Raw genomic sequence first — 11,879 nt, forward strand, 5'->3', positions numbered from 1 at the left:
AAGCGGACTGAGCTTGTTGTCATTGCAGGCAATCTCAACGCTGTGCGTTACAGGGAAGACATCCTCCTCCCTCATGTGGTACCCTTCCTGCATGCTCATCCTGACATGACCCTCCAGCATGACAATGCCACCAGCCATACTGCTCGTTCTGTGCGTGATTTCCTACAAGACAGGAATGTCAGTGTTCTGCCATGGCCAGCGAAGAGCCCGGATCTCAATCTCATTGAGCACGTCTGGGACCTGTTGGATCGAAGGGTGAGGGCTAGGGCCATTCCCTCCAGAAATGTCCGGGAACTTGCAGGTGCCTTGGTGGAAGAGTAGGATAACATCTCACAGCAAAAACTGGCAAATCTGGTGCAGTCCATGAGGAGGAGATGCACTGCAGTACTTAATGCAGCTGGTGGCCACACCAGATACTGACTGTTACTTTTGATGTTGACCCCCCCCTTTGTTTAGGGACACATTATTCCATTTCTGTTTGTCACATGTCTGTGGAACTTGTTCAGTTTATGTCTCAGTTGTTGAATCTTGTTATGTTCATACAAATATTTACACATGTTAAGTTTGCTGAAAATAAACGCAGTTGACAGTGAAAGGACGTTTATTTTTTTGCTGAGTTTATCTAGCGATTAGCATTAGCGGCTAACAAGATTTAGGCACAACTTGCTAAGAAAAGACAAACTAGCTGTTTGCAGATGTAAGAAACAGAAACTAATAGTGTAATTATAAAACGCTAGTGGATTTATATTCAGAAGCAAAGTTTTTAAAAAGCCTCGTTGACATCAACATTGTACACATAACAGCATGTGCTGCATTGAACATGCAGACTGAACACTACAGACTCCTGGTCTAGGAACAACAAATGCGCACCTTGAGTGACTCGAGATGAGATGACTTAAGTAGCGAAGTAAACTATAACTATTGGACGTTACACAAGGCCTTTAACAAAGCAAACATTCAAATACCATTGTATTTGGTAATGTAAAAACCCAAACCAGTCCGTGCATCAATACTGGTATATCATAAAATACGGTATACCAACCAGCCCTAAACGCTATCACTATATACTGGTTTTAATGTCGATGGTTAAATGAGGTGAAAAGGAGACTGGAGTGCCACTAAGGTAAGAGTTAAGGGTATGGTTAAGGTAAGGATTTTGGTTAGGGTTAAGGTTAGGGACGTCCAAAGGATCCCTGATAGCATCACCAACCATATGTTTACAACGCTTGTTTACGGAAGACAGAGGCGAATAATGTGCTAAGTAGTTATCTGCGTCTCCGATACCTGTGTGTAACCGAAGGAAATAGGCCAGAAAAGTGTTCTAATGGAAGAATACTGTCGGCTGCAACTGTGTTAATCCCGGTTAAAAACTGTGTACAGTAAGTGTATTTGTTGCATTGTGAAATTATGTTGATTTGATGTGAACGTAGAAGGATTTATGTTTCTAAACTCATATCGCAAGCGATGATTATTAACGTTTCTAAACGTTAAAACAGAGCGTCGATTGTGGTTCACACGGAGCCATCTGTCCGCAATACCATCATCAACTGAGAACCCAAGGGACAGTTTGTAAAACTACCTTGGGCTCCCTTGGGTTCTTGGGAACCCGGTTTGGCTACGCTAGGTGGCTATGTTTGGCAGCCAACGCCAGCTAGCTAGCTAGCTACATTTCGTCTGACAATTGTTCATCAAATCCGAGTTGAATCCTTATCGGCGACCAAGATAATACATTTGATACGTACCCATGTCAAAAGGCTCTCGCACAGTTCAACTCGATCCACAGAATTCAAAGTACTCATCGTACTGTATAGTTCAATGAATCCACGGCGATCGCTCTTCTTTATCCGGAAAATGACTAGACAGCCAGCTAGACGAGATGAAATCAACAAGACCAACACGTCTGATCAACTGGATAACCAAACAGAGGAATTCTTCGACGTAAACCGCAACTCAGTTTCCGACTGGACAGATACGGCCCCACCGCCCTTTTCACGTATATAAATACATACAACGTCGAATATAAAGGTTATTTCATCATAAACAGTGACGTTGAGACACATCCACCGGTCTGTCCCCTTCTGTCAAGCTTTTTCCAACCAGCTGGGGGAAAAGATGCCACCCTTTTGGACCGAAGCTCCGAGCCTGAAAAAGATCAACCGTCTTTATCAAAGTTTGTAAATTCTGAATCCCTCTCAAATGATTAAATAATCATAAGCATATATAACAAAGTACAAATAAATATCAAATAACTTATTCCATGAACATTTGAATAAATAGATTGGGTTGAATTTAGTGCAGGCAGTACTTGGGACGCCAGGTATACGTAGGCTAGAAAAAGGACCGCTCTAAGAACATGAATGTGGAACGACTAAATCCAATGACTAGGGTGAGACTTTTAACTTGTAACAGATGTATTTTACTCTATTTACCGTCTTATTGTCCGCGTTGGCTATAGTTAAGCCATGCGACTGATGTAATTGACATGGAAGTATAACTCTGCGTTGTGTGGTCTGTAGTCTGTAGCTAGCTACGTGTAGATAGGGGGAGTGGTGCTGTTAGTTCTGGATAACGTTAGTTCTCGACAAACCAAGGGCTATACCAGCTCTTGAGTTCTCGTCTGAAGGTATGGACCACAGTTCAATCAATGAACTACAATATCCACGCTCTATTTCACGGTTTAGAAAATCTGTTAAGCATCGCTAGCGATATGTAAATTATTTTGGGGCGACCAGACCAAATTCATATAGACATGTAAGTTATCGATCAGTCATTCTCGTTGAACGCTGGTCTAAGAAGCGGTCGATGTGTTATATGTGCGATATTTCTATGGTTCACGTTACTTTTCGGGGTCTTTTACTTTGGGTTTTGTACACCAGCTGACAATACAATGTTTTTTAAATGGACAAGCTATTTCACAGCAGTTTAAATGGTACAATGGTTCTCTACACTGTCTTGCTTGTCACAGGCGAACTATTTAGATTTTCTTTGCAACCAGGAAATGGCGGAGCGATTTCTGCGTAATGTACATTTTCACTTTCATATACAGTACCAGTCAAATGTTTGGAGACACCTATTCATTCAAGGGTTTATTTCTTTGACTATTTTATACATTGTAGAATAATAGTGAAGACATCAAAACTATGACCTAACACATGGAATCATGTAGTAACCAAAACAGTGTTAAACAAATCAATACATTTGAGATTATTCAAATAGTCACCATTTGCCTTGACAGCTTTGCACACTCTTGGCATTCTCTCAACCAGCTTCATGAGGAATGCTTTTCCAACAGTCTTGAAGGAGTTACCACATATGCTGAGCACTTGTTGGCTGCTTTTCCTTCACTCTGCGGTCCAACTCATCCCAAACCATCTGAATTGGGTTGAGGTCGGGTGATTGTGGAGGCCAGGTCATCTGATGCAGCACTCCATCACTCTCCTTCTTGGTCAAATGACCCTTACACAGCCTGGAGGTGTGTTTTTGGTCATTGTCCTGTTGAAAAACAAATGATAGTCCCACTAAGCTGATAGTCCCAGTAACCAAAAGGTTGCTGGATCGAATCCCCGAGCTGACAAAGAAATCTGCCGTTCTGCCCCTGAACAAGGCAGTTAACCCACTGTTCCACGGTAGGCCGTCATTGAAAATAAGAAATTTGTTCTTAACTGACTTGCCAAGTAAAAAAAAAAAAAAAAACGCAAACCAGATGGGATGGCGTATTGCTGCAGAATGTTGTGTTAAGTGTGCCTTGAATTCTAAATATATCACAGACAGTGACACCAGCAAAGCACCACCACCTCTGTGCTTCATGATGGGAACCACACATGCAGAGATCATCCGTTCACCTACTCTGCGTCTCACAAAGACACGGTGGTTGGAACCAAAAATCTCAAATTTGGACAGATTTCCACCAGTCTAATGTCCATTGCTCATGTTTTTTTGCTCAAGCGAGTCTCTTCTTCTTATTGGTGTCCTTTAGTCGTCGTTTCTTTGCAGCAATTCAACCATGAAGGCCTGATTCACACAGTCTCATCTGAACAGTTGGATTTGAGATGTGTCTGTTACTTGAACTCTGAAGCATTTATTTAGGCTGCAATCTGAGGTGCAGTTAACTCGAATGAACTTATCCTCTGCAGCAGAGGTAGCTCTGGGTCTTCCTTTCCTGTGGCGATCCTCATGAGAGCCAGTTTCATCATAGCGCTTGATGGTTTTTGCGACTGCACTTGAAGAAACTTTCAAAGCTCTTAATGTTCCGCATTGACTGACCTTCATGTCTAAAAGTAATGATGGACTGTCGTTTCTCTTTCCTTATTTGACCTGTTCTTGCCATTAATTTGGACTTGGTCTTTTACCACATAGGGCTATCGTCTGTATACCACCCTTTTCACAACTGATTTTCTCAAATGCATTAAGAAAGGAAGAAATTCCACAAATTAACATTTTACGCATGGCAAACTTGTAAATTGAATTGCATTCCAGGTGACTACTTGGTGAAGCTGGTTGAGAGAATGCCAAAAGTGTGCAAAGCTGTCATCAAGGCAAAGGGTGGCTACTTTGAAGAATCTCATATAAAATGTATTTAGATTCGTTTAACACTTAAAAAAAAAAAAAAGGTTTAGTTACTACATGATTCCATATGTGTTATTTCATAGTTTTGATGTCTTAACTATTATTCTACAATTTTAGAAAATAGTACAACAAAAAAAAAACTTGCATGAGTAGGTGTCCTTTTGACTGGTACTGTAAGTGAAAGAATCTTTCAAATAGAAAAGATAAAAGTTGCGGCCTACCTCGGAAATGAGACATCCTCTCCACTTTACGCTTTTCCATTGGTCTATTCCTTATTTCCTCTTTCTCAAAATACAACCGGCTGCAACTTTCCTAAACTACCTACACTAAGTATATATTTTGTGTTTTGAAACTTAAAATATCTCACTTATAAGAAAGTTATCAATGTTTCCAAAACTGTGAGCGATGCATATTTTCCTTTTAGAAGGCGCATTGGGGCATTTCCCCTCAAAAAGCTAAAGGGGACGTCCAATGGCATGGATTTGAGTCATCAATAAGTGCTAGGCTTTGTGACCGACATGTACTCTCTGTTGTAACCCAGTTCTGTAGGATATGATTACGTGGCATGGATGGAAACAATGTATATGGGGAGGTGGACTATTTGCTGCCAGTTGAAGACTCACTCATAGAAGGAGTCAGCAACCCTGTCTTGTTTGTGGTCGTTCTCAGTGTCACGTTCCTGTGTGGACTGGTGACTCTGCTCTGCAGGTAGGCCTATTGTACTTCTATTTACAGCCTATGGGGATGTTCTTGAAATGAGTTCTTTAGCTTTTTTTTAAAAATGTTTTAGTTTTCCTTTTTGTTTTTTAACTGATATGCCAGTGAATGTTCTTGTTAGTAAGTTGTAAGCCTGTTTTTCTAATATCCTGAAGCAAAATATATATATTTTTTTCGTTCTACACACGTGTATCTGCAGAAATGAGCAGCAGAACATCCACCCGGAGAACCAGGAACATGTCCGAGCCGTCAGACAGCAGCTGCAGTCTGACTCGCAGGTGAGAAGATGTTCCACTGACTGCTCCCATGTCCAGCGTCTTGTTACTTCTCCTTGAAAGTATCACACAACACCGTTTTTTTTATTTATCTCAAATCGAAGTTTATTGCTCGTGTTTTACAGGATACAGGGTGTAAACGGTGCTGTGAAATGCTTCATTGCTAGCTCTCCCTCAACAGTGCAATACACTGTCTCTCTCTCTCCTCCCTCAGGAAGGTGAACCAACAGAGCCCAGGCAGCAGTTCTATACAGACATGTCCTGTCCAGTGTGTCTACAGCAGGCCGTGCTGCCAGTGGAAACCAACTGTGGACATCTCTTCTGTGGTTAGAGCGGGACCATATGTTTAAATGCATCAATAGGGTGTCGCTCTGTCTTTTCAACTACGAAGGAGGAATCTGAACTAGCTAAAATAAACTGATGTAAGCCGTTGGATAGATGCATTCAGTGCTAACCATCTGAATATAACCACATTTTGTTGTATTTTCAAGGTTCTTGTATAATTGCATATTGGCGATATGGGACATGGCTTGGTGCAATCAATTGTCCCATCTGCAGACAAATGGTAAGACGTTTTCAAAATGGCCGTTCTAACTTTTACTGTGTTTACTGACAATACATTTATCATCGTAGTGATACTACTCGCCCATAGTGCTGAAGGTGTACTCTGCTATGTTCTCATTTTCATTCTTAAATGAAAGGAAAATAACATTTTTAAGACCGTTATTGCACAGTACTGCAGTTGTTCTTGGTGCCCTGACCCCTCTACCCTGACCCCCCCCTTCCTACCCTGACCCCCCCTTACTAACCTGACCCCCCCTTACTAACCTGACCCCCCCTTACTAACCTGACCCCCCCTTACTAACCTGACCCCCCCTTACTAACCTGACCCCCCCTTACTAACCTGACCCCCCCTTACTAACCTGACCCCCCTCTACCCTCTGACCCCTCCCTCTACCCTCTGACCCCTCTACCCTCTGACCCCCCCCTCTACCCTCTGACCCCCCCCCTACCCTCTGACCCCCCCCTCTACCCTCTGACCCCCCCCTCTACCCTCTGACCCCCCCCTCTACCCTCTGACCCCCCCCTCTACCCTCTGACCCCCCCCTCTACCCTCTGACCCCCCCTCTACCCTCTGACCCCCCCCTCTACCCTCTGACCCCCCCCTCTACCCTCTGACCCCCCCCTCTACCCTCTGACCCCCCCCTCTACCCTCTGACCCCCCCCTCTACCCTCTGACCCCCCCCTCTACCCTCTGACCCCCCCCTCTACCCTCTGACCCCTCCCTCTACCCTCTGACCCCTCCCTCTACCCTCTGACCCCTCCCTCTACCCTCTGACCCCTCCCTCTACCCTGACCCCCCCTTCCTACCCTGACCCCCCCTCTACCCTCTGACCCCCCCCTCTACCCTCTGACCCCCCCTTCCTACCCTGACCCCTCTCTACCCTCTGACCCCCCCCTCTACCCTCTGACCCCCCCCTCTACCCTCTGACCCCCCCTCTACCCTCTGACCCCCCCCTCTACCCTCTGACCCCCCCCTCTACCCTCTGACCCCCCCCTCTACCCTCTGACCCCCCCTCTACCCTCTGACCCCCCCCTCTACCCTCTGACCCCCCCCTCTACCCTCTGACCCCCCCCTCTACCCTCTGACCCCTCCCTCTACCCTCTGACCCCTCCCTCTACCCTCTGACCCCTCCCTCTACCCTCTGACCCCTCCCTCTACCCTCTGACCCCTCCCTCTACCCTCTGACCCCTCCCTCTACCCTCTGACCCCCCCCTCTACCCTCTGACCCCTCCCTCTACCCTCTGACCCCTCCCTCTACCCTCTGACCCCTCCCTCTACCCTCTGACCCCTCCCTCTACCCTCTGACCCCTCCCTCTACCCTCTGACCCCTCCCTCTACCCTCTGACCCCTCCCTCTACCCTCTGACCCCCCCCTCTACCCTCTGACCCCCCCTCTGACCCCCCCTCTACCCTCTGACCCCCCCTCTGACCCCCCCTCTACCCTATGTGAACAGGTGACCCTGCTGTTCCCTCTCTTCCATGAGCACGCCGCCCCTCAGCCGGTACAGGATGGAACGGTTGAACCGCTCCTCATCCTCCGGGATCTCCAAGACTACAACCGCAGGTTCTCAGGACAACCCAGATCGGTATGTATTTTAAATCCAATTTTTATTTGTCACGCGCAGAATACAACAGGTCTAGAATTTACAGTGAAATGCTTACTTTGTCTTATGCAATCAGAGACAGATTGTCTGAGTGATTGATACACGTGTATGTGAGTCAATTCTCTTCCTGCGGAATAGATTTATTCTTGATTTATTATAAATCTTGATTTATTAAATCAAGATTTATTGAAAGCAGTTGGCCGCAGAGGCACAGATACTCCTCACATTGAAATGCTTCGGGCTTGTTTCTCGGACCCTGAATCCCATCTCCATATCCTGGCCTATTAATTGATGATAGGCCCTGCTTTACTGAAGTTGTGAGACATTGCAAGTCAAGAAATTGCGATGCATCATTCCATTGTGAGATACATCTTTAGATTGCAGATAGATAGGCCTAGTGCATGGTTCTGACTCTTGTCTGCATGTTGGCTGACCTGCCTATACTGTGTCCCTCTCTCTCCGTCCCTCGCTAGCTCCATGTGTTTTGTGTTCTCGGAAGTACGGAAACTAACCAGTCTCCTCCGTTCCAAAAATACAGAATCTTAGGAGTCCGTTCCTAGCCGACTCGAATCTTGACACTCAGAAATGGGAGTCGACACCGGGAGTCGAGGAATCAATGATTTTGGAGTCGACTCTCCACAACTACGAACTCGTCGTTAACAGTTAGGAAAATAACAGAGAAAGGCGAGCGACAGCCGTGAAGTTCTGTATGACAATACTTTGAGAAGTTAAATGTTACCTTTTTGAGGTGGATCTCACGTACAGTAATGGTAGTACTGGTGCAATGCTTAACCATCTGAAAGAGGTGCACCATGAGACTCAAAACGTTGTTGGCAGTAGCACAGCTGCATTGGGAATTCACATGGAATTTTATGATTTTTTTTGTTTGTCGCTTTAATGGGTAACCGATAATATAAGGAACTGGCAGTTTAAAACGTTAAGATAAAGTGTCCATTTTGTCACATCCTTAGTACTAATGTTGTGCATTACACTAAATCCTTTTGTCTCTCCCTGCTCTCAGCTGATGGACCGGCTGCGTGACGTCCCCACGTTGCTGCGCCACCTCTTCAGGGAGATGTTCTCCGTCGGGGGCCTGTTCTGGATGTTTCGGATCCGTATCCTGCTGTGTCTGATCGGGGCTCTCACCTACCTGATCTCCCCTCTGGACTTCGTCCCTGAGGCTCTGTTCGGCCTGCTAGGCTTCCTGGACGACTTCTTCATCATCCTGCTTCTCTTCGTCTATATCTCTATCATGTATAGAGAGGTGGTGACCCAGAGACTGGCAGGGGGATGACACGCGTTCACTTCGGCTGCAGGGAAATCGATTGTGATGCAGGAGCCACGAGGACAATATATGCCATGGTCAAGAGTTACTGATCATCGCTTAGCTTCAGGTCAAAGACACAAACAGAGCTCTGTTGCTTTGGACTGGAGTTCCATCATGCAGAAGAGAGGGGACTAGTTAACGGGTCTGCTGGCAAAATGTTTGTTATTGGCAGTTTGTTATTTGATCAGTGGATGTAATCCTATTGAATTTGCTCATCTAAAACGTGTGAGAGAGGAAGGGGGCTGGGACAATAAACCGAAAATTACTGAAATTGCATTCCTCTTGTTGTTGGACATTTTTTATTTTATTTTGCTACACATTCCTGTAGATTTGTTCTAAAACCATTTATTTGGTCAACAGTAACAGCCCATGAATGAAGTTGATTCCTGCTATCAAACTATCTACCTGTTTCGCTGTCGGCTTCTCTGTGAGCGAGCCACTCTAGCTTCCTCTCCCCGCTGTGCATAAGGAGGGAGGAGGGATCCCCGCTGTGCATAAGGAGGGAGGAGGGATCCCCGCTGTGCATAAGGAGGGAGGAGGGATCCCCGCTGTGCATAAGGAGGGAGGAGGGATCCCCGCTGTGCATAAGGAGGGAGGAGGGATCCCCGCTGTGCATAGGGAGGGAGGGAGCCCCGCTGTGCATAGGGAGGGAGGAGGGAGCCCCGCTGTGCATAGGGAGGGAGGAGGGAGCCCCGCTGTGCATAGGGAGGGAGGAGGGAGCCCCGCTGTGCATAGGGAGGGAGGAGGGAGCCCCGCTGTGCATAGGGAGGGAGGAGGGAGCCCCGCTGTGCATAGGGAGGGAGGAGGGAGCCCCGCTGTGCATAGGGAGGGAGGAGGGAGCCCCGCTGTGCATAAGGAGGGAGGAGGGATCCCCGCTGTGCATAAGGAGGGAGGAGGGATCCCCGCTGTGCATAAGGAGGGAGGAGGGATCCCCGCTGTGCATAGGGAGGGAGGGAGCCCCGCTGTGCATAGGGAGGGAGGAGGGATCCCCGCTGTGCATAGGGAGGGAGGAGGGATCCCCGCTGTGCATAGGGAGGGAGGAGGGAGCCCCGCTGTGCATAGGGAGGGAGGAGGGAGCCCCGCTGTGCATAGGGAGGGAGCCCCGCTGTGCATAAGGAGGGAGGAGGGATCCCCGCTGTGCATAAGGAGGGAGGAGGGATCCCCGCTGTGCATAGGGAGGGAGGAGGGATCCCCGCTGTGCATAGGGAGGGAGGAGGGATCCCCGCTGTGCATAGGGAGGGAGGAGGGAGCCCCGCTGTGCATAGGGAGGGAGGAGGGATCCCCGCTGTGCATAGGGAGGGAGGAGGGATCCCCGCTGTGCATAGGGAGGGAGGAGGGAGCCCCGCTGTGCATAGGGAGGGAGGAGGGAGCCCCGCTGTGCATAGGGAGGGAGGAGGGAGCCCCGCTGTGCATAGGGAGGGAGGAGGGAGCCCCGCTGTGCATAGGGAGGGAGCCCCGCTGTGCATAGGGAGGGAGGAGGGATCCCCGCTGTGCATAGGGAGGGAGGAGGGATCCCCGCTGTGCATAGGGAGGGAGGAGGGATCCCCGCTGTGCATAGGGAGGGAGGGATCCCCGCTGTGCATAGGGAGGGAGGAGGGAGCCCCGCTGTGCATAGGGAGGGAGGAGGGAGCCCCGCTGTGCATAGGGAGGGAGGAGGGATCCCCGCTGTGCATAGGGAGGGAGGAGGGATCCCCGCTGTGCATAGGGAGGGAGGAGGGATCCCCGCTGTGCATAGGGAGGGATCCCCGCTGTGCATAGGGAGGGAGCCCCGCTGTGCATAGGGAGGGAGCCCCGCTGTGCATAGGGAGGGAGCCCCGCTGTGCATAGGGAGGGAGCCCCGCTGTGCATAGGGAGGGAGCCCCGCTGTGCATAGGGAGGGAGCCCCGCTGTGCATAGGGAGGGAGCAGGGAGCACCGCTGTGCATAGGGAGGGAGGAGGGAGCCCCGCTGTGCATAGGGAGGGAGGAGGGAGCCCCGCTGTGCATAGGGAGGGAGGGAGCCCCGCTGTGCATAGGGAGGGAGGGAGGGATCCCCGCTGTGCATAGGGAGGGATCCCCGCTGTGCATAGGGAGGGAGGAGGGATCCCCGCTGTGCATAGGGAGGGAGGAGGGATCCCCGCTGTGCATAGGGAGGGAGGAGGGAGCCCCGCTGTGCATAGGGAGGGAGGAGGAAGCCCCGCTGTGCATAGGGAGGGAGGGAGCCCCGCTGTGCATAGGGAGGGAGGAGGGAGCCCCGCTGTGCATAGGGAGGGAGGAGGGAGCCCCGCTGTGCATAGGGAGGGAGGAGGGAGCCCCGCTGTGCATAGGGAGGGAGGAGGGAGCCCCGCTGTGCATAGGGAGGGAGGAGGGAGCCCCGCTGTGCATAGGGAGGGAGGAGGGAGCCCCGCTGTGCATAGGGAGGGATCCCCGCTGTGCATAAGGAGGGAGGAGGGATCCCCGCTGTGCATAAGGAGGGAGGAGGGATCCCCGCTGTGCATAGGGAGGGAGGAGGGATCCCCGCTGTGCATAGGGAGGGAGGAGGGAGCCCCGCTGTGCATAGGGAGGGAGGAGGGAGCCCCGCTGTGCATAGGGAGGGAGGAGGGAGCCCCGCTGTGCATAGGGAGGGAGGAGGGATCCCCGCTGTGCATAGGGAGGGAGGAGGGAGCCCCGCTGTGCATAGGGAGGGAGGAGGGAGCCCCGCTGTGCATAGGGAGGGAGCCCCGCTGTGCATAAGGAGGGAGGAGGGATCCCCGCTGTGCATAAGGAGGGAGGAGGGATCCCCGCTGTGCATAGGGAGGGAGGGATCCCCGCTGTGCATAGGGAGGGAGGAGGGATCCCCGCTGTGCATA

At 49.8% G+C, this 11,879-nt stretch overlaps 2 protein-coding genes across 4 annotated transcripts in view; one reads left to right on the top strand and one right to left on the bottom strand.

The window, feature by feature from the left end:
• The window catches only part of LOC120026140 (protein Hook homolog 3-like), a 34,322-nt gene extending 32,189 nt beyond the window's left edge, over positions 1-2,133 (bottom strand). Inside the window, exon 1 of the mRNA XM_038970961.1 lies at positions 1,743-2,133. Coding sequence (XP_038826889.1) covers positions 1,743-1,799 — 57 coding nt within the window. The 5' untranslated portion in view covers positions 1,800-2,133. The remainder of the gene's footprint in view (positions 1-1,742) is intronic.
• A 153-nt stretch (positions 2,134-2,286) lies between these two features.
• LOC120026152 (E3 ubiquitin-protein ligase RNF170-like) lies at positions 2,287-9,329 on the top strand. Of its 3 annotated transcripts, none has more exons than XM_038970973.1 (7): positions 2,287-2,386; positions 5,108-5,274; positions 5,483-5,561; positions 5,773-5,884; positions 6,050-6,123; positions 7,577-7,708; positions 8,748-9,329. In XM_038970973.1, exons 2-7 carry the CDS (start codon positions 5,132-5,134, stop codon positions 9,018-9,020), a joined length of 813 nt encoding a protein of 270 aa, XP_038826901.1. In that variant the 5' UTR covers positions 2,287-2,386; positions 5,108-5,131; the 3' UTR covers positions 9,021-9,329. The 3 variants fall into 3 exon arrangements, with proteins under 3 accessions (XP_038826901.1, XP_038826902.1, XP_038826903.1); XM_038970974.1 differs by lacking the exon at positions 2,287-2,386 and adding an exon at positions 2,418-2,623; XM_038970975.1 differs by lacking the exon at positions 2,287-2,386 and adding an exon at positions 2,663-2,751.
• Positions 9,330-11,879: the final 2,550 nt, after the last annotated feature.

This window comes from Salvelinus namaycush, chromosome 31 (assembly GCF_016432855.1).
Source record: "Salvelinus namaycush isolate Seneca chromosome 31, SaNama_1.0, whole genome shotgun sequence".
Lineage (NCBI taxonomy): Eukaryota > Metazoa > Chordata > Actinopteri > Salmoniformes > Salmonidae > Salvelinus > Salvelinus namaycush.

What these genes read in the sequence shown, in the direction of transcription:
- LOC120026152 (XM_038970973.1), top strand. Translation starts at nt 5,132, where the DNA reads ATGGATGGAAACAATGTATATGGGGAGGTGGACTATTTGCTGCCAGTT. An exon ending in CTGGTGACTCTGCTCTGCAG is followed by an intron (nt 5,275 to 5,482) that starts GTAGGCCTATTG and finishes GTGTATCTGCAG; the next exon opens with AAATGAGCAGCAGAACATCC. An exon ending in CTGTGGACATCTCTTCTGTG is followed by an intron (nt 5,885 to 6,049) that starts GTTAGAGCGGGA and finishes TGTATTTTCAAG; the next exon opens with GTTCTTGTATAATTGCATAT.